Here is a 26,492-nt window from a genome sequence, read left to right as displayed (position 1 = left end):
TTTCCATCATGAGTTTTTTGGAATTGTCTTAGATGCTTGTATTACTGTCACTGCACAATGTTGCTGTTACTGTGTACAGTGTTCTGGTTCTGCTCACTTCATGCATCATCATTTCATATAAGTCTTTCCAGTTTTTCTGAAGTCCACCTGCTCATCATTTCTTATGGAAGAATAGTATCTTATTATATTCACGTACCACAACTTGTTTAGTCATTCCCCAATTGATAGCCATCCTCTCAATTTCCAATTCTTGGCCACCACAAAAAAGTTGTTATGAATATTTTTGTCCATGTGGGTACTTTTCCCATTTTTATGATCTCTTTGGGCTACAGAATTGGTAGTAGCATTACTGTATCAAAGCATATACACAGGAAGGGTGAGTAAAGGGTAAGTAAGGAAAAAGGCAAATTCTTTGGGTATAGTTCCAAATTGTTCTCCAGAATTTTTGGATCAGTTCACAACTCCACTACCAATGCATTGATGTTTCAGTTTTTCCTCATATTCTCTAGCATTTACCATTTTCCTGTTTTATCATGTTAGCCAAACTAATAGGGGTAACGTGGTACCTCAGAGATGTTTTAATTGCAACTTATAGTCTTACAGATTGACCTTGGCACTAAGAGGTTAAACATTTAAAGTCAATTTTAAACTTGCTTTAAACAACACCACTGAAAGATGTTAGAGGCAGGACCTGAACACAGGTTTTCCTGACTGTTAAGTCAACTCTCTACTGTACCATGTCACTTCTCAACATAAGCATAGGGTGGAGAAACTCACTTAACCACTGTTCATATGACAATAAATTTTTAAAAGACTACTTAAAATAACACAAATGAACAGGGAAAAATACTTTGTGAAATGTTTATGCACTCTTGGGCTATATAAATAGAAAGGGCATCTAAGTCAGAATAGATCTGAAATATTATATTCTGTTCTAGATCTTAGATAACAAGAGAAGCAATTGGTAAAGTTTAGCCCCACCAGAGAGGGGAACTCACAGAGGTGTAGATCTGGAAATGATGTCATATGGGGGAACATATCAAAAAGCTGAGATTAATTAGCCTAGAAAAGAGGGAAATTAGGTGAAAAATAGTAACTTACTTCAAATGCCCTTTTCAAACTCTGACCATTGTCTGATGCTTATGAATTCCTGATTATCTCTGGAAGACAATGCCTGACCACCTTCTACAGCCACCCTCTGGTTACTCCGTTGTCCAAGCCTCCTAACACACTGGCCCAGGAGAAGGAGCAGGGATACTTCTATAACCTCCCTGCCACTTTCCTCATCATCTTTCCTCACTATCCCTTTGAAGTTCACTCCATGCACCTATTTCATCCAGTTCACAGCCTTGTTACTATAATCTGCTTATCCAAGATCATTCACTCTGATTTTCAAGAGTTCTTTATCTGGCTCAAAATGTAATTTTCAAAAACAATCTCTTTCAAACCACTTAAAGATTTCCATTTCATTCAATGCATCTAGGTGGTGTAGCTGTTAGAGGGCTGATGCTGGACTCAAGACACCCTGAATATAAGCCTCAGTGACTTAATAGATATAGATCTGTGATCCTGGATAAGTCACTTAAACTTCTGTCTGGCTCAATTTGTTCTACTGTAAAATGGTGACAGTAAAAGCATATACCTCCCAACATTATTGATGACTAAATGACATAATTTTGTAAAGCTCTTCGCAGAGTGTCTGTTATAAAGAAAGTGCTTAATAAATGCTTGGTTCCTTCCCTTTCCCTCAAAATGCACATGAATATGCCCTTGAAGACCCTAGTTAGCCATGTCGTCTTGCTTCTCCATTTATTTGACCCCTGGAATAATATTTTAGAAATCCCTATCATTCACATCTATCCTACCTCCATAATCTTTAACTTTAAAATTCTTCTTTCTGATTATAAGCTATCCTGCCATCTCCATCTGTCTTGTTCTTCCTAGATAGTCCTTGCCTCTAATCCTACCTAATTCTAATTCCATCATCCAAGATCTAGACACAATGGTTAACCAGTTTTACTCTATGCTACTCAAATAATTTCTTGTCATTTTCTTGTTGTTCCTTTCTTGTCAACCTCCAACATTAGTCAGATCCACCACCCATCATTATGATTTATATCTGTGGGCTGTTGATCACTGCTGGAAAATATCTAGTCTCAGCTGGACTTATGATTTCAACATGCTGGTGTATTAACATGTTGGTGTGGAAACTCACTTTATCAGTGCATAAAAGGTGATTTGTAGGCAGCTTATATCCCAGAAGAGTTGCCCACAATTCCCATAACATAGCTGTAGATATGTGATCCCCTTTATCTGACTCTAGGTTAAAATTCAAAGCTCTCATGTTGGCATTTAACATCTTCCACAATGTGCATTCCATATAGATTTCCAAATTTATTTAATTTTCCTTAGATGTTAATTTGGCAGTCATTTATACAGCTCCACATACAGATCTGTCTGCTGAGTTTAGCTGCTTATTTGAACTAAATCAGGGATTTTCAAGTCACAGACTCCTTTATCAATCTGATGAAATTTATGAAGCATTTTTCCTAGGGATTCAATTCTGGGGAGGAGCACTTTGACCCTGATTCATACCGTTCTTTGATCAGTATGTTTCTCTGTACTTTACCATCAAGGCCCTTCACTGGCACTCATTTTCAATTACTTTTCTTATATTGTTCCTCCCCCACCCCCATTTTAGGGGAGACACTGTCTTTGTTTTCACTAATTTTTGTATGCTCAGAGTTTAGATTGGAGACTAGCACATAGTAAATGCAGAATAAATGCTTATTGTTTTGCCTGCCTGCCTCACTCTCTTCGTAGACCAATCAACCTGGCTTACTAGCTTATCCTCAAACTCAACACTCCATTTCTTTCCTCAGTGATTTTGTATAGAATGCTCCCAAACCTGGACAATACTTCATCTCTAATTCTTAATCTTTAGTTTCTTTCAAGGCTCATCTCAAGTGCTACCTTCTACATAGGGACTTTCTTAACCTCTCCTGCTTCCAATTTCTTAGTGCTCTCTCTTTATATTGTATTTACTTATTTGTGTACATACTGTACACTACCCAGTATAATGTATATTCCTTGGGTCAGGCAGTTATTTCATCATCAAGCTTATGGTAATTATCAGCTACTGCTCTACCCCTGAGCATACAGGATAGGCTTTATTTTTGCATTTATATTAAAAGGACCCAGGACACTTCTTTGTATACTTAGCCCTTAATTAAATATTTGTTGAATTGAATGAAATGGACTTATCAATTACAGCACGAAAAAAAAGAACTAAGACAACTGGATGAAAATTATAGTAGAAGAATTTTATCTCGGTAAAAAGAACAGCTTTGTTTCAATGAATTATTTTTAAGAAATGGGAGTGGCTTCTTTGGAATATAATAAGTTTCTTGTCATTAGAAGATCTCAGGGACAGATGCTACTGAGATGAATTCCCTCTTTGGGAGAGAATTAGACTGCTTGACTCATAACTTTCAGATTCAATGAAGTAGGTGCTAACAAGGAAAAGAATTGAATTCATGGGGATTCCAGAACTAACTCAGAGATGTTTTTCCCTTGCCAAAATTTTCACCACTTGACTTTGACATTGGAGTCAGGTAATGTAGTATACCAGAATTACTAAGATCTGCTCTTTGGATTTCCAACTATACTCTAAGAAAACTTCACAGGTGAGTGTGACTTTAGGATACTTTTTCACAATTAAATCATAAAAATTAGGTCAACATTTTTTCTTCTATTACTTTCTTATTTCTCTCTGTTCCTCACCTTCTGAGTGACAAACATACATTTATTTCTTGTGAGCCCACTTGGAATTTGAGGTGCCAAATGGTTTACCTTTAAATTAAAGAATCTCTTATTGTGGACTTTGAATATTCGAGAAATATCTAATTAAAAATAATAATTTCAACATACTAAGGAAAAATGGTTGTGCAAGTGTCAAGTTTTAATTGCTTTAAGGGGGGAAATAAGTATATTAGTACATAAAAAGCAATTTTATTTAGAGAGGGTTGTTTGAGCCAATCATTAACATCCAGATGGAGGATTAGAACAACGATCCTAACTAAATGCATTTCGTTCTGTATGCAAAAGATTCATTCCAATTGAATACAGTATGCAATTATGTGTAATTTGGGTGGGGGGGTGGATAGAAAAATATAATAAATAATTGATCCAGTTATCTAAGAAAGCAAAAGTGGCTATATTATACATTTTATTTCTTTTATCTGTTATACAAGCATAAAATGTCACAAAATGCAGAACTAGCCTCAGCTCAAAGTCTACATAGTCAATCATGATAGTCAATAAACATTGATTAGCACCTACTATGTGTCAGGCTAATTTCTAGGGAAACAAAAAAAAAACAGCAAAGTATTTCCAGTCCTCAAGGAGTTCAGAATTTAATGAGTTAATTTAAAGTTTAATGCCATTAAGTAATGCTTTTCTTATATAATGTGACTGGCAATATATTTTAACACTTTTTACTATTATATCCAATGAGATTTCATCTCATGTGGTGATGTAGAACAATATTATATAGCTCAATATTCCAGAATTCTAATTAAAATTTATTTTTGATCTTTTAAGCTTCACTAATGGTATTTATGCCAACGTATCTCCCATTTCAATTGCTCAGTACAAATGAAATAATATTAATTAAAATAAGCCTAAAGAAAAATGGCAAAAATAATGAATGAACAGGTCATATTACTAATGTTAAGTATTGAAACTTGGTATCTAAATCATTTGTTATATTTTCCAAAATTGTATTTTTGTAAGGACAATAAATAACTTTTGAATTACCAAACACACTTAAAGGTATAATTCTTCATATGATTTCCTTTTATTTATTTATTGCCATGAGAGGAGGGAAAAGAAGAGGTGGAAGAATAATGAAATGATGATGAGAAATTTAAAATTGCATGTATAGGTATACAGAATGATGATGTTAAAGTAATAAAAAGAATAAGAAATAGGAAAATAGCTAAGAGGTGAAGAGAATAGGGTATAAAACATGGAGTCAGGAAGAGCCAAGTTCAAATCCTGTGTGAGACACTTGCTAACTGTGTGCCTTTGGGTAATATTCTTTACCTCTCTCAGGCTAAGTTTCCTTATCTGTATAATGAAATGAGAAATAATACATACCTCCTCAAGTTGAGAGGTTAAGATGAGACAATATTTGTAACATACTTTGCAAACCTTTAACTGCTGTGTAAATATTAGCTGCCTAGTAAAATGAATCAGTTTTTCGTATTCTAGTCCTCGTGCTATTCTTCAAAATTATGGAATATTTGATAAATACATCCAAATAAAGTTAGCTCTAAACAACTGGGAAAATACTTATTGCTCATATAGACTTAATAGACTTATTTCCCCCCTTAAAGCAATTTAAACTTGACACTTGCACAACCATTTTTCCTTAGTATGTTGAAATTATTATTTTTAATTCAATATTTCTTGAATATTCAAAGTCCACAGTAAGAGATTCTTTAATTTAAAGGTAAACCATTTGGCACCTCAAATTCCAAATGGACTCACAAGAAATGAATGTATGTTTGTAGCTCATATAGACAAATCAATATAATAAAAGTGAGAATTCTACCTAAATTAATCCATTTCTTCAGAGCTATACCAATTAAACTATCAACAAATTATTTTATCAAGCTAGAAAAAAGAACAAAATTCAGTTGGAAGAAGTAAAGCTCAATAAAAAAATGAGAGAAAGTGGTCTAGCTATAACAGATCTCAAATTGTATTATACAGTGATAATTGTTAAAGTACAGCAGTTGATCAAGAGTATATATACATATGTGTGTATGTGTTTGTATAAACATATGTATGCATATATGCATGCATATATGTATGTATTAAGGTATATATTACCTTAAAAGTAAATGATCATAGCACTGTAGTATATGATAAACCCAAAGATTCATCTTTAGGAACAAAAGTTCATTGTTTGACAAAAAACTCCTGGGAAAACTAGAAGACAGTGTGGCAAGAACTGGGTATAGACCAACATCTCACACCATATACCAAGATAAGTTCAAAGTGGGTGCAAGATTTGTACATAAAAAGTGATACAAGATGTAAATTAAAAGAGTATGAAATAGTTTATCTGTAATTTTTTTATGGATAATGGGACAATTTAAGACCCAGGAAAATATAGAGAACATTAAAAAATGCAAAATAGCTAATTCTGGCTGTATAAAATTTAAGTTTTTGCACAAACAAGACGATTGCAACAAAAATTATAAGGAAAACAGAAAACTGGGGAATTATTTTTTGCAACAAATATCTTTGATAAAGGCCTCATTTCTCAAATACATAGAGAACTGAGTCAAATTTATAAAAAAAAAGTACAAGTCATTCCTTAAATGATAAAGGGTAAAAAGATATGAACAGGCAGTTTTTAGAACAAAGAAATCAAACTTATCTATCATCATACGAAATAAAATGTTCTAAATCACTATTAGTCAGAGAAATGCAAATTAAAACAACTCTGAAGTACTACCTCACACCTATCAGATTGGCTAATATGAAATTAAAGGAAACTTATGGGTATTGGAGAGGACATGAGAAAACTGTGACATCAATCCATTATTGGTGGAGTTGTGAACTGATCCAGCCATTCTGGAGAGCAAGGAATAACTATGCCGAAAAGGCTAAATAGCAGCTCTTTTTGTGGTGGCTAAGAATTGGAAATCAAAGGAATGTCCTTCAATTCAGGAATGGCTAAACATTCATGGCATATGATTGTAATGTAATACTATCTTGTTATAAGAAATGACAGGCAGGATGATTTCAGATAAACCTGGATGGAATTATATGAACTGATGCATAGTGCAGTGAACAGAAGCAGGAGAAAACCAGAGAAAAGCAATATTGTTCGATGAACTATGAGTGACTCCACTATTCTCCAGAATAAAATCATCCAAGAACTCCAAAGGACTAATGAGGAAGCATAATCTCTGCCACAACAGAAAGAACTGACATTGATTGACTGCAGACAGAAGTATGTGATTTTACACTTTCTTTCATTTTTTTCCCTTATTCAAGTATTCTTTTTTTTTAAATTAATTTATTTATTTAACTTTTAACATTCATTTTAACAAAATTTTGGGTTCCAAATTTTCTCCCTTTTTGTCCCCTCCCCCCCAACACCAAGCATTCTAATTGCCCCATGACCAATCTGCTCTCTCTTCTATCATCCCTCTCTGCCCTTGTCTCGATCTTCTTTTTTGTCCTGTAGGGCCAGATAACTTTCTATACCCCTTTACCTGTATTTCTTATTTCCTAGTGGCAAGAACATTACTCAACAGTTGTTCCTAACACTTTGAGTTCCAACTTCTTTACTTCCCTCCCTCCCCACCCCTTCCCTTTGGAGGGCAAGCAATTCAATACAGGCCAAATCTGTGTAGTTTTGCAAATGACTTCCATAATAGTTGTGTTGTATAAGACTAACTATATTTCCCTCCATCCTATCCTGTCCCCCATTACTTCTATTCTCTTTTGATCCTATCCCTCTCCATGAGTGTTGACCTCGAATTGCATTCTCCTCCCCAGGCCCTCCCTTCTATCATCCCCCCCACCCTGCTTGTCCCCTTGTCCCCCACTTTCCTGTATTGTGAGATAGGTTTTCCTACCAAAATGAGTGTGCATTTTATTCTTTCCTTTAGTAGAATGTGATGAGATTAGACTTCATGTTTTTCTCTCACCTCCCCTCTTTATCCCTCCACTAATGAGTCTTTTGCTTGCCTCTTTTATGAGAGATAATTTGCCCCATTCAATTTCTCCCTTTCTCCTCCCAATATCTTTCTCTCTCACTGCTTGATTTCATTCTTTTTAAGATATGATTCCATCCTCTTCAATTCACTCTGTGCACTCTGCCTCTATGTATGTGTGCGTGTGTGCATGTGTGTGTGTACTCCCACCCAGTACCCAGATACTGAAAAGTTTCAAGAGTTACAAATATTGTCTTTCCATGTAGGAATGTAAACAGTTCAACTTTAGTAAGTCCCTTATGACTTCTCTTTGCTGTTCACCTTTTCATGGTTCTCTTCATTCTTGTGTTTGAAAGTCAAATTTTCTTTTCAGCTCTGATCTTTTCATCAAGAAAATTTGAAAGTCCTCTATTTCATTGAAAGACCCATTTTTCCCCTGAAGTATTATACTCAGTTTTGCTGGGTACGTGATTCTTGGTGTTAGTCCTAGTTCCTTTGACTTCTGGAATATCCTATTCCATTCCCTTCGATCCCTTAATGTAGAGGGTGCTAGATCTTGTGTTATCCTGATTGTATTTCCACAATACTTGAATTGTTTCTTTCTAGCTGCTTGCAATATTTTCTCCTTGACCTAGGAACTCTGGAATTTGGCCACAATGTTCCTAGGAGTTTCTCTTTTTGGATCTCTTTAAGGTGGTGTTCTGTGGATTCCTTGCATATTTATTTTGCCCTCTGGTTCTAAAATCTCAGGGCAGTTTTCCTTGATAATTTCATGAAAGATGATGTCTAGGCTCTTTTTTTGATCATGGCTTTCAGGTAGTCCCATAATTTTTAAATTATCTCTCCTGGATCTATTTTCCAGGTCAGTTGTTTTTCCAATGAGATATTTCACAATATCGTCCATTTTTCCAATCTTCTCGCTATGTTCTGTGATATCATGCTTTCTCACAAAGTCCTTAGCCTCCATCTGTGACATTCTAATTTTGAAAGAACTATTTTCTTCAGTGAGCTTTTGAATCTCCTTTTCCATTTAGCTAATTCTGCTTTTGAAAGCATTCTTCTCTTCATTGGCTTTTCGACCCTCTTTTGCCAATTGAGTTAGCCTATTTTTCAAGGTGTTATTTTCTTCAGCATTTTTTTGGGTCTCCTTTAGTAGGGTGCTGACCTGCTGTTCATCCTTTGACTGCGTGTCTCTCATTTCTCTTCCCAGCTTTTCCTCCACCTCTCTAACTTGATTTTCAAAATCCTTTTTGAGCTCTTCCATGGCCTGAGCCCATTGAGTGGGCTGGGATATAGAAGCCTTGACTTTTGTGTCTTTGCCTGATGGTAAGCATTGTTCTTCCTCATCAGAAAGGGAGGGAGGAAATGCCTGTTCACCAAGAAAGTAACCTTCTATAGTCTTATTTTTTTCCCTTCTCTGGGCATTTTCCCAGCCAGTGACTTGACTTCTGAATATTCTCTTCACACCCACTTCGCCTCCAGATCCTCCCAGCCAGCACTTGGGGTCTGAGATTCAAATGCTGCTTCCCAGACTCAGGGGTTTTGGCGGGAACAGGGCTGCTATTCAGTGTGAGATTAAGTTCAGGTGCTCAGGAGGTGGCAGGGCTGCCTCACTGGGCTCAGTTCCCTCAGGGGGTTTATGCAGAGACCTTCAACAATGGATCCAGGCTCCTGCCTGCTTGAGGAGCCCCTGTCTGCTCCCACCTCTGCTGCTGCCTCCCGAGCGGGCCTGAGTTATGGGGGCACCCCACTCCCCTCTTGACCCACCAAAGAGACCCTCTCACTGACCCCCGTCACCTGTGGGTGGAGGGACCTGCGCGTCCACTGGAGATCCCATCCCTGAAGCCCACTTGGATCTGATCCTCTTGGTGCCGGGGCCGCAGCAAGGCTGTGCTTGGTTCCCAGTCCACGGCGCCCAGTCCGTGGCACAAAAGACCTTTTGCAAGAGGTTTCCAGGTCCCTCTGTAACAGAAATCTCCTTCGCTCCAATGTTCTGTGGCTTCTGGTGCTGCAGAATTCGCAGTGAGTTGCTATTTACAGATGTTCTGTGGGTTGTTGGTTCGGAGCTATGTGTATGTGCGTCTTTCTATTCTGCCATCTTGGCTCTGCCCCCCCCATTCAAGTATTCTTATTCAAAATAACTAATATGGAAATGTTTTTGCATAATTGTATATGTATAACCTGTATCTGATTGCTTACTATCTGGGACAGCATGAGGGTAGGAGGGGTATAATTTGAAACTCAAAATTTTAAATTAAAATGTTTTTTAAAATGGAATATTTGATAAATCATAGGAGAAAAGAGAAATATCTCATGAATCTTACCATTTATGGAACAAATTAATAATAGATATTAATGTAGGGGAGACACTTTTAATAATTACAAATGTATGGATACAAAAAATTGAATTTGACCTTCATCTCATCTAGTACTAATTTAAGTTTTTCTATTGGTCTGATTTTCCCTTCATTACATCATTCTAGCATGGCAAACAAAATAAAACAAAACATAGTTGAGGCAAGAGACAGGCTTTCAGTAAGTCACACCCATTCATAAAGTGGATCATTTTGACAAGTGTAAGTATAGCATCAAAAAGCCTTCCCAAGCCTCTCAATTTCATGAATAAGAAAATCAACACCTGATTTTTTGGTAGCAAGGTTAGAGAAGACCATTCGAAAAAAATTGACTTAATCTCCAAGTGGCTGGTAGCTGACCATAGTTGTTCCTTCTTTTATCATCAGTGCTTTAATCTTGGGTGCAATCTGTGTACAATATACAAACAGAAAAGTGGCTTTTTTTTTTTTTTTTTTTTTTACAATTGAACACTATTTTCTTTCACTCTAGATTTTAAAAATCCTGCATTTAGCTTGAGGGAAACTATGGAAATTGCAAGCTATCAAGCATATTTTAAAAGAAGAGGTATTTAGCTCAACAGAGGGAGGAAGAGAAGTACGATCTGAGCTGATAGTGTTTGCATCTTTATGTCCATAATGAACCATTGTGAACTTTCAGAGGAAGATTTAAAACAGCTAGGATATATCAAAATAAAATGTGTTACACTTAGGCTGCAAAAGATTTTATGTATTGGAAAATAAAATAACTAAAACACCTGGAAAATGGTAAAAATAAAATATTGTATGACATATTAGAATATCTAGCAGAGACAATAATATTAGATCTTAGTGGTTATTTTATCGCAACATGGCAAACTCATGTATACTGCAATATGAACAGATTTGTTTAACAAGGTTATTTTTTTGTGGTAGTAAATGTTTTATCTATTCATGCTAATAAAAAGGGGACCAGTATTTCCTTTGGATAGTTTCTTAGTACATCACTATACAGGTTAATGTTAAGGCCCAAGGGAGATAACATTGGAGCAAAAAGTATCATGTCATAGGGAAATTCATAGCAAGGAATACTTTCACTAACATAAAAGAATCCTTTGTTATTGCTATTTCTGTGCATTTTCTTACTCCTGAGACATTGCAAGGCCACTTGTTATTTTATTTGTCACATGTGCCTTGCTTCAAGGGACATGCTTGATAATAAGTAGATACATCAACCTTGTAGTAGCTTTCTTTAAAACTAATATTCATCCTTCTCTCAAATTCTCCATGATGTAACATGGCTACAAATAAGAGGCAGCATGGAACTGGAATCAGAGGACCAGGAGTCAAAATCTGGAACTAATATAGACTATCCAAGTAACTTATGGCAAGGCAGTTAAAGTCCAAGTGTGTAAGTTTCCTCAACTTTAAAATAAGCTTGATGGAACAGTTGACACTTGAGGTCTCTTCCAGATATTGATCTAAGTTCTCAAAAGGATTATAATTTCAATTGAATAAGGAAGGGAAAATTGAGTGGTAGATATATTACAAATTGAGATCAGTGATTTTTCCTTTATCACAGGAAGTCACAAGAAAGACATTGTCAAGAATATGAACAATAAGAAAAGAAGAAAGCCAAGGAGCGAGAAAGAAAGACAATAAATAGACAAGTCAAATAGTATATTATTACTTCTAAGATTACCCCCCCCCAGATATACACACACTCAAAAGAAGAGAAAGTCAGTCAGCTCATTGAAAAATTGTAGAGTATTTATGTAAAAACTTGAAAAAAAGGAAAAAAAAAAAGATTGGTGAGGGTTTCACCTTCATGAGTGGAAGGAACAAACCCACAACTGAAATACTGGATCCAATAAAATTCTAATAAGGAAGTTACTTTGACATTTGTCCTATGCAGGGGTTGAAAACAAGATAGCACAGTAAAAGCAGGGACTTGCTTGAGCTCTCCCCCAAATCCTTCCAAATACCTGTAAAAATGACTCTAAACAAATTCTAGAGCTACAGAACCCACAAAATGACAGAATGAAAAAAAAAAAAACAAACTCCAGCCCAGGACAGATGGAAGGTTGGCAGAAAGGGTATATCACACCGGACTTGGAGTGAAACAGAGTCCAGCCTGGGCTGTGCCAGCATAGACAGGTCTGGAGCAGGCCATGAGAGGACTGAATTACTAGCAGCTGTGGCAGTTTTCAGAAAGTTATTTGGAAAAGTATCAGAATTGGATGGGGGAGGGATGTGGTCTAACCCCAATACCAGGTAAGTGGAGGTGGTTGCAGCAGCCACAGGAGCAGCAGGGGCTGCAGCTGCTTCTTGAGCTCTAGGCCCAGAGAAGGTGGTGGACCATGCAGCTCGTACAAAAACCCTAATGTCTGGGACACTCACTTCCAACCCCATTGGAGGCAGAGTCTCAACATGAAAAAGAGTTAGAAGGTCAAGTATCTGACTGGGAAGATGAGCAAACAGTGTAAAAAACTCAGACTCTAGAATCTTACTTTGGTGAAAAAGAAGAAGAAAACATACAATCAGAAGAAGATAACAAACTCAAAACTCCTACATCAAAAGCCTCCAAGAAAAAGATAAATTGGCCTAAGGTCATGGAAGAGCTCAAAAAGAATTTTGAAAAGCTAAGAAAAATCAAGGAAAAATTGGGAAGAGAAATGGGAGCTATGCATCAAAATCATGCAAAACAAGTCAACAGCTTGCTAAAGAAGACACAAACAATACTGAAAAAAATAACACCTTAAAAATAGACTAATCAAAATGTCAAGAGGTCCAAAAGACCAATGAGAAGAATGTCTTAAAAAGCAGAATTGGACATGTGGAAAAGGAGGTTCAAAAGAGCATTGAAGAAAATAATTCCTTCAAAATTAGAATGGAGCAAATAGAAGCTAATGACTTTATGAGAAATCTAGAAAGTATAAAACAGAGTCAAAAGAATGAAAAATATAGAATATAATGTGAAATATTTCACTGGAAAAAAACGCCAACCTGCAAACTAGATCCAGGAAAGATAATTGAAAAATTATTGGACTACCTGAAAGCCATGATCAAAAAAAAGTGCCTAGACATCATCTTTTAAGAAAGTATTAGTGGCAGAACCAAGATGGTGGAGTAAAGGCATGAACTTTCTAGAACACTCCCCCCAAGTCCAGTCATATATCTGTATAAAATGGCTCTAAACAAATTCTGGAGCTACAGAACCCACAGAATGACAAAGTGGAGCAAATATCCAGCAAAAGACAACCTGGAAGGTCTCAGGGAAATGTCTGTCAGACCACGCAGGAAGCTGAGCACAGCCCAATGTGGGCCACTCCAGCAAAGATCGGACCTGAGCAGGCCTTATGGGTCCTGAATCTTTCAGACCTGTGATGGTTTAAAGACTTCAGAACCCCAAAACTCCGAGGACAAATTGGAAGGTAAGTAAAAAAACCTGTGGGAACAAGGTGTGAGAGACAGTACACACACATCCCCACTGGACACAGAGAACTACTTTGAGAAAGCTCAAAAGTCAAGTAAATGACCAGGGAAATGAGCAAAAATCAGAACAAACAATTGGACTACAGAATCTTACTTTGGTGACAAGGAAGACCAAAACATATGAACAGAAGACATCAAAGTCAAAGCACCTTCATTTAAAGCCTACAAGAAAAATATGAATTGGTCTTAGGCCATGGAAGAGCTCAAAAAGCATTTTGAAACGCATGGAAGAGTAGAGCAAATATTGAGAAGAGAAATCAGAGTTATTCAAGAAAATCATGAAAAAAGTCAACTGTTTGCTAAAGGAAACCCCCCCAAAATAATGAAGAAAGTAACACTTTAAAAAACAGACTAACCCAAATGATAAAAGAGATCCAAAAATTCAATGAGAAGAATGCTCTAAAAAACAGAATTGACCAGATGAAAAAGGAGGTACAAAAGCTCAGTGAGGAAAATAATTCCTTAAATATTAGAATGGAGTAGATGGAAACTAATGACTTTATGAAAAATCAAGGAATTATAAAACAAAACTAAAGGAATAAAAAAATAGCAAAGAATATAAAATATCTCATTGGAAACACTGGAAAAGAGATTCAGGAGAGACAATTTAAAAATTACAGGACTACCTGAAAGCCATGATAAACAAAGGAACTTGGACAGGGTCTTTCAAGAAATTATCAAGGAAAACTGCCCTGATATTTCAGAACCAGAGAGTAAAATTAATATTGAAAAAATTCACTGATCACTCTTTTCTGAAAGAGATCAGAAAAGAAAAAGTTCTAGGTATATTGTAGCCAAATCCCAGAGTACCCAGGTCAAGGAGAAAATATTACAAGCAGCCAGAAAGAAACAATTTCAGTATTGCAGAGACACAATCAGGATAACACAGGGCCTAGAAGTTTCTACATGAAGGGATCGCAGGGCTTGGAATATGATATTCCAGAGATCAAAGGAACTAGGATTAAACCCAAGAATCAACTACCCAGAAAAACTGAGTATAATACTTCAGGGTAAAAAATGGTCATTCAATGAAATAGAGGACTTTCAAACACTCTTGACTGAAAGACTAGAGCTGAATAGATAACTTGACTTCCAAACACAAGAATCAAGAGAAACATGAAAAAGTAAACAGGAAAGAGAAATCATAAGGGGCTTACTAAAGTTGAACTGTTTACATTCCTACATGGAAAGATAATGTTTGTGGCTCCTGAGACTTTTTCTCAGTATTTGTGTAGTTGGAGGGATCATATACATGTAGACAGCAGGTACTGGGTGAGTGGAATAGGAAGGGATAATATCTAAAAAAATAAAATTACAGGGTGAGAGAAGAATATATTCAGAGAAGGAAGAAAGAAATAGAATAGGATAAATTATCTATCACATAAAAGAGGCAAAAAAAAGCTTTTTCAATGGATAGGAAGGGGGGGAGGTGAAAGGGAAAAGGGGAACCTTACTCTCATCACATTTGGCTTAAGGAGGAAATAACATGTACACTCAATTTGTTATGAAAATCTATCTCATACTACAGGAAAGTCGGGAATGAGTGGGGTGTGGGGGGATGATAGAAGGGAGGGGAAATGGGAGGAGGGGGTAATTATAAAAAAGCACTTTTGAGGAGAGACAGCATCAAAATAGGCAGTTGAATAAATGGGGAGAAGGATGGGATGTAGGAAAATATAGTTAGTCTTTCATAACATGATTTTTATGTAAATGTTTTGTGTAACTACACATGCATAGCATACATAGAATTACTTGCCTTTTCAGTAGGGATGGGTGGCAATGCAAGAAGGGAGAGAAGTTGGAACTCAAAGTTTTAAAAATTAATGTTAAAAATTGCTTTTGCATGCAGATGGAAAATAAGATATTCAGTAATGGAGTATAGAAATCTGTCTTGCCCTATAATAAAACAGAGGAGATGGGGATAGGGTTAGGGAGAGATGTGATAGAAGAGAGGGCAGATTGGGGTAAGGAGTAATCAGAATGCATGCTGTCATGGCTTGCGTGGAGGGGAGAGATGGAGAGAAATTTTGGAACTCAAAATCTTGTGGAAATAAATGTTGAAAACTAAAAACAAATAAGTAAATAATTTGAAAAAGAAAATAAAATAAATTATCAAGGAAAACTGTTCTGATATTCTAGAATCAAAGGGTAAAATAGAAATGTAAAGAATCCTCTCATTACTTCTTGAAAAAGATTCCAAAAGGAAATCTCTTAGGAATATTTTAGCCACAGAGTTCTCAGATCAAGGAGAATATATTGTACATATCCAGAAAGAAACAATTTGAGTACTGTGAAAATACAGTCAAGAAAATATAAGATCTTGCAGCTTCTACATTAAGGAATTGAAGTACTAGGAATATGATACTCTGGAGGTCAGAGGAGCTAGAGTTAAAACCAAGAATCAACTACCCTGCAAAACTGAGTATAATCCTTCAGGAGGAAAAGTGGTCATTCAATGAAATAAAGTACTTTCAAGCATTCTTGATTAAAATAAAGAGTTGAATAGAAAATTTGACTTTCAAATACAAGAAGCAAGAGAAACTATGAAAAAGTAAACAGGAAAGAGAAATCATAAGGGACTTATTAAAATAGAAGTCTTTATATTCCTACATGGAAAGATGATATTTTCACTCATGAGACCTTTCTTAGTATTAGGACAGTTGGAGGAGATGATAGATAGATAGATGGATAGATAGATAGATAGATAGATAGATAGATAGATAGATAGATAGATAGATGGATGGATGGATGGATAGATAGATGGATAGATAGATAGATGACAGGGTGAGTTGAATATGAAGGGATAATATTTAAAACAAAGAAAATTAAGGGGTGAGAAAGGAATAAATTGGGAGAAGGAGAAATGGAGAGATAGAATGGGGTTAAATTTTCTCACATAAAAGAGGTAAGAAAATGGTTTCACAGTGGAGCGGAAGAGGGGAGGGATGAAAAGGTATGAGTGAACTTTACTCTCTTCTGATTTGGCTTAAGAAGGGAATAGAATGCACACTCAATTGGGTATATTCACCTACAGAAAAGTGAGGGGAAGATGACAAGGGAAGTAATAGATGGGAGAGTAGATTGGGTGAAGGGGTGGTCAGAAGCAAACTCTTTTGAAAAGGGACAGGGTTGAGGGAGAGTAGAATAAATAGGGGGGCAGGATAGGATGGATGATAATGTATTTAGACTTTCACAACATAACTACTCATGTATAAACTACATTAAATTGCTTGCCTTCTCAATGAGGGTTGGTGAGAAGGGAAGAAGGGAGAGAATTTGGAACTCAAAGTTTTAACAACAAATGATTAATATTGTTTTTATATGCAACTGGAAATAGGCTATATAGGCACTTCAGTATAAAAATCTATCTTGCCCTACAAGAAAATAAAGGGGGAGAGGATAAGAGTGGGACAGTACAAAGGGAGGGCAGACTAAGGGAAGGGATAATCAGAATGCTAGACATCTCAGTGGGGGGGAGAGATATGGGGAGAAAAATGAGAACTCAAAATCTTGTGGAAATGAATGTTGAAAACTAAAAATAAGGAAATTAAATAATAAAAAAATGTCCTATGCCTTTGCCCTATTTCATTACGAATGAACGTTTCTTGAGAGTAGGGACTATTCATCTTCTTTTCTGTTAATAGTATTTTATTTTTTCCCAGTTATATATCCAGACAATTTTTAGCATTCATTTTTAGAAGATTTTGAGTTTCTGATTCTTCTCCCTTCCTCCTTCCCTTCCCCTCTTCTAAAATTGCAACCAATTTGATATAGGTTATACTTGTGCTGTCATATAAAACATACTTCCATGTTAGTAAGAGTTGTGGAGAAAAAACAGATCAAAAGGAAAGAAAAACACAAAAAAGAATGAAGTTTAAAAAAAAGTATACTTCCATCTACTTTCAGAGTCCTTCCTTTCTGTATGTAGCTGTGGGTAGTATTTTCCTTCATGAGTCCTTTGTATTTCTCTTGGATCATTGTGTTGCTGAGAAGAGCTGAGTTATTCATAGTTGATCATCACATGATGTTTTTGACACTGTGTACAACGTTTTCCAACCTCTGTTCATTTCACTTGGCAACACTTTGTACAAGTCTTTCCAATTTTTTTTTTCTGAAATCTGTCTGTTCACTATTTCTTATTGCACAGTAGAATTTCATTACCTTTATATACCACAACTTGTTCAGCCATTCCCCAGCTGATGGGCCTCCATTCAATTTCCAATATTTTGCTACCATGGAAAGGTCTGCTATAAATATTTTTGCACCGGTAGATCCTTTTCACTTTTTTATGTTCTCTTTAGGATATAAACCAAGTAGTGGCATTGCCAGATCAAAGACTTGGCTTCCCTTTGGGTAATTCCAAACTGCCCACTGAATGGTTGCATCAGTTCAAAACCTCACCAGCAATGCATTAGAGTCTCAATTTTCCCACATTCTCTCTAATATTCATCATTTTCATTTTTTGTCACAGCAGCCATTCTGATAGTGTGATGTAGTTCCTCAGCAATGTTTTTATTTGCATTTCTCTAATCAAAAGTGATTTAGAGCACTTCTTCATATGCCTTTAGAAAGCTTTAATTTCTTCATCTGGCAATTGCCTGTTCATATCATTTGACCATGTATCAATTGGAGGGTGGCTTGTCTCCTGATAAATTTGACTCAGTTCTCTATATATTTGAGAAAGGAGGCCTTTATAAGAGACACTGGTTGTAATATAATCAAATAATATAATCAAATATAATATAATCAAATATAATATAAATATAATATAACATAATATAACATAATCAAAAATATAATATAATATAATATATATAATTGTATATATAATATATAGTATATATTAATATAATATAATATAATATAATATAATATAATATAATATAATATAATATAATATAATATAATATAATATAATCAAAAATTTAATATAATCAAAAATTACCATTTTACATTTTGTAAAGCTCTATGTCTCTTGTTTGAGCATGCATTATTCCCCTCTCCATAGACTTCACAGGTAGACTATTGTATGATTGATATTACTGCATTGTCTGTGATAGCCTTTAATAAGATATAGTTTCTTTCCTTATTTCTTTCAATTTGGTCTATTTTGTTTCTGTTTTTTTTTTTTCTGAGATCAGGATTGCTAACCCTGTTTTTTATGCTTTAGCTGAAGCATAATAGATTCTGCTCCAGCCCTTATCTTTAATCTATGTGTGTCTCTGCTTCAAATGTGTTTCTTAAAAGCAACATATTGTAAGATTCTTATTTTTTTTATCCATTCTGCTATCTATTTTTGTTTTGTGGGAGAGTTCATCCCATTTACATTCACAGTTATGATTACTGTGTATTTCCCTCCATTCCATTTTTTCTACTGTTTGTCCTCTCTCTCCTTTCACCATTTTCCTCCTCACCAGTGTTTTGCTTTTGTTTACTCTTTATACTGGACTGCCCACTCTTCTATCAGTTACCCCTCTTCTTTGTTTATTTTCCTCCACTAATACTTCTCTTTAGTGTAAGATATTTTTTTTTTATTTAATTGATTGTGTATATTCTTCTCTCTTTGATCCAATACTGATGGAAGTAACATTCCAACAAAGCCCAACCCCCATCCTCTCATCTTTCTATACACTGTAATAGGCTTTTTGCACTTCTTCATGTAGAATAATTTACCCCATTCTCTACCTCTCCCTTTCTTCTGCACCCAGTGTAGTCCTCTTTCTCATCACTTATTTATTTTTATATCATTTCCTCAAATTTACCTTATACTCATACCTTCTCTACATACATACACACATATACATATACATGTGTGTATATGTATATATTTTATATAAATATATATTATACATATATGTGTATATAGACACATATACATATGCATATAAATATATGTGTGTGTGTATTCCTATAGCTGTACTGTTAGTGGTGCAGTTTTTAAGAAATAAAAGTATCATCTTCCCATGTAGGGATCTAAATAGTTTACCTCCACTGAATCCCTTGTTTTCTTTTCTAATTTCACCTTTTTAGGCTTCTCTTGGATATTAATATTGCCTTCTGGTTATCCAGTTGAAGATGTCCAACTACCATAGGCTGAATGAGAATGTACCTCAGAAGCTATTATCTCTAAGATGACTTAGAGATTAACTTATTAGAGTTTGAAACTGAACTAAGATTCTTCGAGCCACAGGTGAGAGCTGGGTGACAGGTGGACAACAGAGGTAGATGAACAACCCCCTAAAAGGGTTTGGCAAGCCCACATACCAAAGGTACTAGTCTTCCTGAACACCTCATAAACTGACACACAGTTAACATTACACAAATGCTTACAGGACTTAGATATCATTAGCACTACTGTCTAAACACAGGAGCAAACTAGTCATACAATCTAAAATACTGCAGAAATAAAGAAAGGAAAACAAAATAAACTGACCTTTTGAAGTTCTTGTTGCCTCTCATACTCATTTGAGATACTTTTAAGTCTTGGTGGGATATACCAGAAACAAACATTAGTGAGTTCAGGCTTGAAAGCAAGAGCAAAATATAAATAATAAGATAAAATTTTGTTTAAGTTCTCTATATTTTTAGACATCTTAATTATTTGAAAGTAGATCTTGCTTGTTTTTAGAAAAGGTCAACTGTAAGGATAACTAGGTGGCAGAGCCGATAGAGTATTGGCCTGTAAATTAGGAAATGAGTTCATATCCAGCCTCAGGCACTTACTAGCTGTGTGACCCTGGGCAAGTCACTTAACCCCAATGCCTCCAAAGATACAATCTCAGTAAAAAAGAAAAGACCAATGTAATTTTTAAGAATACAAGTTTATGTTCAAATAGCACTTTAAAAATTGAAAATGTTTTATACATATTAACCTAGGTAGTCTACAAAATTCTTTATTTCCAGTTTTCTTTTAAAAACTGGTGGTGAACAGGGAAAAACTGGAGCCATCATATGATTTTCCAGAAAGACCCAAATACTTTTACTTTTAAAAATACAACTATTGGGGCGGAGCCAAGATGGCGAAGTAGAAAGACGCACATACACATAGCTCCGAACACACAAACCACAGAACGGCTAGAGGGGACCAAGACAGGGCGAATTCTTCACCCAGAGACCACGGAGTATTGGAGTGAGGGAGATTTCTGCTCCTGTGAGACCTGCGGACCTCTCGCAGGGGGTCCTTCGCGCCGCGGACTGGGCACTGGGACGGGGAGCAGAGTGCGGCCCTGCCACGGCCGCGACACTGAGGGGAGGAGATCTGAGAGGGCTATGGGGACGGGATCTCCAGCGGCCACGTGGGTCCCCCCACCCACAGAGGGACCTGCAAACCTCTCGCAAAAGGTCCGTCGCGCTGCAGACAAGGAGCCCGGACCTGCGGCGGCGGTGGCCACGGATCCGAGAGGCACAGATCTGAGAGGGCTCCGGGGGCAGGATCTTCAGCGGCGGCACGGGCTCCCCCACCAACAGGTGACTGACGGGGGTGGGTGAGAGAATCTCTTTGGCGGGTTGAGAGGGGAGTGGGGTGCCCTCATGGCTCGGCCCCCCCCCGGGAGGTGGGGGCTGAAAGGCGGATACGGACGGGGGCTCCCCAAACGGGCAGGAGCCTGAATCCATTGTGGAAGGTCTGTGCATAAACCCCCAGAGGGAACTGTGCCTGAGAGGCGGCCCTGCCCCTGACCACCTGAACTTAATTCTCACACTGAATAGCAGCCCTGCCCCGGCCAAAAATCCTAAGGCAGGAAGCAGCATTTGAATCTCAGTCCCCAAACGCTGGCTGGGAGGACCAGGAGGCGAGGTGGGTATGAGGAGAACATTCAGAGGTCAGGCCACTGGTTGGAGAAAATGCCAAGAAAAGGGAAAAGAAATAAAACTATTGAAGGGTACTTTATCGGAGAAAAGACACTTCCTCCCTTCCTTTCTGATGGGGAGAAACAATGCTTGCCATCAGGCAAAGACACAGAAAATGAGGATTCTGTGTCCCAGTCCACCCAATGGGCTCGGGCCATGGAAGAGCTCAAGAGGAATTTTGAAAATCAAGTTAGAGAGATGGAGGAAAGACTGGGAAGGGAAATGAGAGGGATGAGGGAGAAACATGAAAAGCAGATCAGCTCCCTGCTAAAGGAGAACCAAAAAAATCTTGAAGAAATTGGCACCTTGAGAACTAGCCTAACTCAGCTGGCAAGGGAGGTACAAGGGGCCAATGAGGAGAAGAATGCTTTCAAAAGCAGAATTAACCAAATGGAAAAGGAGATTCAAAAGCTCAGTGAAGAAAATAGATCTTTCAAAACTGGAATGGTACGGATGGACGCTAAGGACTTTTCGAGAAAGACAGATATCTCAGAACATACCGCGCACATTCGAAAAATGGAAGATAATGTGAAATATCTTATTGGAAAAACAACTGACCTGGAAAATAGAATCAGGAGAGACAATGTAAAAATTCTGGGACTACCTGAAAACCATGATCAAAAGAAGAGCCTAGACATCATCTTTCATGAAATTATCAAGGAAAACTGCCCTGAGATTCTAGAACCAGAAGGCAAAATAAATATTCAAGGAATCCGCAGAACTCTGCATGAAAGAGATCCAAAAAGAGAAACTCCTAGGAGCATTGTGGCCAAATTCCAGAATTCCCAGGTGAAAGAGAAAATATTGCAAGCAGCTAGAAAGAAACAATTCAAGTATTGTGGAAATACAATCAGGATAGCACAAGATATGGCACCTTCTACATTGAGGGATAGAAGGGAATGGAATAGGATATTCCAGAAGTCAAAGGAACTAGGACTGAAGCCAAGAATCACCTACCCAGCAAAACTGAGTATAATACTTCAGGAGAAAAAATCGTCTTTCAATGAAATAGAAGACTTTCATATTTTCCTGATGAAAAGACCAGAGCTGGAAAGAAAATTTGACTTTCTAACACAAGAATGAAGGGAACCATGAAAAGGTGAACAGCAAAGAGAAATCATAAGGGACTTACTAAAGTTGAACTGTTTACATTCCTACATGGAAAGACAATATTTATAACTCTTGAAACATTTCAGTATCTGGGCACTGGGTGGGAGTACACACACACACACATGCACACACGCACACATACATAGAGACAGAGTGCACAGAGTGAATTGAAGAGGATGGGATCATATATTAAAAAAAAAATGAAATCAAGCAGTGAGAGAGAAATATTGGGAGGAGAAAGGGAGAAGTTATATGGGGCAAATTATCTCTCATAAAAGAGGCAAGCAAAAGACTTATTAGTGGTGGGATAAAGAGGGGAGGCAAGAGAAAAACATGAGGTCTACTCTCATCACATTCCACTAAAGGAACAAATATAATGCACACTCATTTTGATAGGAAAACCTATCTCATAATACAGGAAAGTGGGGGACAGGGGCACAAGCAGGGTGGGGGGGAGGATGGAGGGGAGGGCATGGGCAGGAGAATGCAATCCGAGGTCGACACTCATGGGGAGGGAAAGGACCATAAGAAAATAGAAGTAAAGGGGGACAGTATAGGATGGAGGGAAATATAGTTAGTCCTATACAACACAACTAGTATGGAAATCATTTGCAAAACTAAACAGATATGGCCTATATTGAATTGCCTGTCTTTCAAGCGGAAGGGGTGGAGAGGGAGGGAGCTAAAGAGGTTGGAACTCAAAGTGTTAGGACCAAATGTAATGTTCTTACCACTGGGTAACAAGAAATACAGGTTAAGGGGTCAAGAAAGCTATCTGGTCCTACAGGACAAAAGAGAAGACGGAGACAAGGGCAGGGAGGGAGGATAGAGGAGAGAGCAGATAGGTCACAGGGGCAATTAGAAAGCTCGGGTTTGGGGGGGGAGGGGATAAAAGGGGAGAAAATTTGTAACCCAAAATTGTGTGAAAATAAATGTTAAAAATTAATAAAAAAAAAAGAAAATGTAATTAGGGAATATTTAACAGAATGTAATAAAACACACAAAAAATATAACTATTTCCAGTACATTTTCCATTCATTTTTATTACAATTATTTCATGAATAACATTCACAGGCAGCCAAAGAAGGATGAGAGAATGGACTATGAAGAATGATTAATATAACTCCACCAAATAGTTTTCCTAATGTATTCATTTATTCCTGTTACAAAAATATTACATGACTTCACTTCCTACCCACAATGTTCACTTTTTCATGCTATTCAGAAAGAGCAACATTTTTATAACTTAAGGGAAAAAGGGAACATTAGATTACTCTGGATTTCATGGCAGAAAAATCAGTATAGCATTTTTCATAGGATAAGTAATTATAGTAGAATTCAAAGAGAATAAATATACAGTTTTTAGCTTATGTGTTTTCGAAAATTAGCTCACTAAGAAACACTACTTCAGTTCCAATAACTTTTGCATTTCAGTGAACTTATCTAAACTAAAAATCCACATCATACAAGAAGCATCTACTTTAATTACATGAAAACAAGAAACAGGATAGAATAGAAGAAAACAAAGCAAAACATTTTTCTTTGGCTTTAAAGGATCATCACTGTCTCTTAAAAAAAAAGAAAGAAAACAAAGAAGAGAGAAGGGATAGGATTTAGATAGGAGAGAAGGGAAGATGAAGGTCAATAAAAATAAAATGAAGGAAAGGAAAAGGAAGAGGAAAAGGAAAGGAAGCCAAGGCAAGGGATGGGAAGGCAGGTGAAGAGAGGGAAGGGAAGGGAAGGGAAGGGAAGGGAAGGGAAGGGAAGGGAAGGGAAGGGAAGGGAAGGGAAGGGAAGGGAAGGGAAGGGAAGGAAAGGGAAGGGAAGGGAATACCACTTAGGAACTTACTTCCCCATCAAATACAAGCTCAAAATTTTCTTTTTTCTTCAGAATCTTGTAAAGATAATCTGGCAGCTCCATAAATGTGTTTATCTGAACTTCAAAGCCAGAGGTGCCCTGTAATGAACACTGACTCAGTTTAATTTTCACTCCTAAAATTTCATCTGTTATACATGGTAGTTAATTTCTAAAGTTCTGTATAACACTGCCTTACAGTAAGTTAAAAGTCTTGAAACAAATGTGTCATAAAACATAAACTCCTTATTTGTGTGTCAAAAGAAGATCCACACACATTTAATAGAACAAAAACCCATTTAATTCTCTGAACCTTTGTTTTTTCAATTATGACCTAAGGGAGTGAGACAAGACCTCCTAAATCACATTAGCTATAATGCTATATTCCTGTGATTCTATATAAAAGTGAATACAATCCAAAGATAAAGTCATGAGTAGAAAATGTAAAGATGAAAACTCTACATTTCTTATCCTAGTTGAGTTATTCCTTTTGTTATATTAAATTGCTTTGTTCTGGCATGAAATTTTGGTCCTGAGAAATTCTGCTGCATTTCTTTTTTGGGGGGTTTCTGAAGGTCATTTGTGAAATGTTTACTTGGAGAACATTTTATCCAAACCATTCAATCTTTTCCCTTGAGGTCCTGCAGGTCCTGCAAATCTGAACTAAGGTCACTGCATTCTATAAAATAATTGTTATAATTTTATCTCTTTTCAAGATCCCTACTCTACTGCCTCCCCCAACCTTCTCAACTGAAGAATTAACTTCATTTCATGTTTTACCTTAAAAAGCTGAATTCTCAAAAAAAAGTTAACTCCCTCTCCTGTCTTCTTCACATCAGTCAGACATCTTCCCCATTATCATCTCTGTCACTCTTATTTCTAATGATGATGTGACAGTTCTTTTAGGGAAGTCAAACCTTTCAACATTCACATGTAATCTTTCACCTTCTTATCTGCTACATAAGTTTACCCTCATTTTTTCTCTAAACTTCATACTTTTCCTGCCTACTAGCAGCCTTCTTTCTATCTACCAACAAAAATATGTCTTCCCTTCTTTAAAAAAAAACCAAACAAAAACTTTCCTGATTTGACCATCCTCCCCTACCTACCATCCTATGTTTCTCCTCCCTCCTCTTTTCAAATAAACTACTTCAGAAAGTAGTCTATACTAATTATTTCCTCTTCCTGTAATCTCATTCTGAATTTCTGGCAGTCTGGCTTTCAACCTGAACATTCAACTGAAATTGCTATCTCCAAAGCTGTAAGTCATGTTTTAATTGACAAATCCAACAATCTTCTCTCAGTTTTCATCCTTTCTGAAATTTCTATAGCCTTTGATACTATAAATCTTTACCTCCTCTTGGATAATCTCTAGATTTTCAAAATACTGCTTTCTCCTGGTTCTCCTATATGTCTGAGACTCTTTCTCAATCTCTTTCACTTCATCTAAGCTATGGTCTGTAGGCCTGGATGTTCCCCAAGGCTCTGTCTTTGGCCCTCTCCTGCTTTCCATTTACATAGGTATCTGTTAACCTGGTTATTTTTTAAATAGTTTGACAGTTTTATTTCAATAAAATTGCTTCCTTTTGGAAGACATATGCATTTTATTTTATGCCTATAAGGGCATGAGGAAAAAGAATAAGCATTTATATAGTGTTTACTATGTGTCAGTTTATGAGGTGTTCAGTAGGACTAGCACCTCTGGTGTGTGAGCTTACCAAGCCCTTTCTGGGGCTGCTATTTCACCTCTGTTGTCCACCTGTCACCCATTTCTCACCTGTGGCTCCAAGGATCTTAGTACAGTTTGAAATTATATAAATTAATCTCTAAGTCTTCTTCGAGATAATGACTTGTGAGGTACAATCTCATTCAATAAATAATACTTGGACTTCTTAAACCAAATATCTAGAAGACATCTCAAACTCAGCAAATCCAAAAACAGCATTCACTTTCTTTCTCCTAAAATCCACTTCCTTTCCAAGTTGTTTTATGACTAGCAAGGACACCATCATTCTTCCAGTCACCTAGTTTCTCAGTCTTAGTCCTTGACTTTTCCTTCTCATTCACTCTACACATCTGATTTGTTTTGAAATATTGTCATTTGAATATTCACTA

The 26,492-nt window shown here is 36.7% G+C and overlaps 1 protein-coding gene across 1 annotated transcript in view; it reads right to left on the bottom strand.

The window, feature by feature from the left end:
- Positions 1-10,327: 10,327 nt before the first annotated feature.
- LOC140502642 (glutamate decarboxylase 1-like) overlaps positions 10,328-26,492 on the bottom strand; it is an 84,102-nt gene continuing 67,937 nt past the window's right edge. Inside the window, 3 exon segments of the mRNA XM_072606640.1 lie at positions 10,328-10,501; positions 19,998-20,087; positions 24,372-24,479. Coding sequence (XP_072462741.1) covers positions 10,328-10,501; positions 19,998-20,087; positions 24,372-24,479 — 372 coding nt within the window.

This window comes from Notamacropus eugenii, chromosome 4, assembly GCF_028372415.1.
Source record: "Notamacropus eugenii isolate mMacEug1 chromosome 4, mMacEug1.pri_v2, whole genome shotgun sequence".
Lineage (NCBI taxonomy): Eukaryota > Metazoa > Chordata > Mammalia > Diprotodontia > Macropodidae > Notamacropus > Notamacropus eugenii.
Note: the sequence above shows the minus strand (reverse complement) of the source record. Positions and strands in the feature narration are given on the sequence as shown.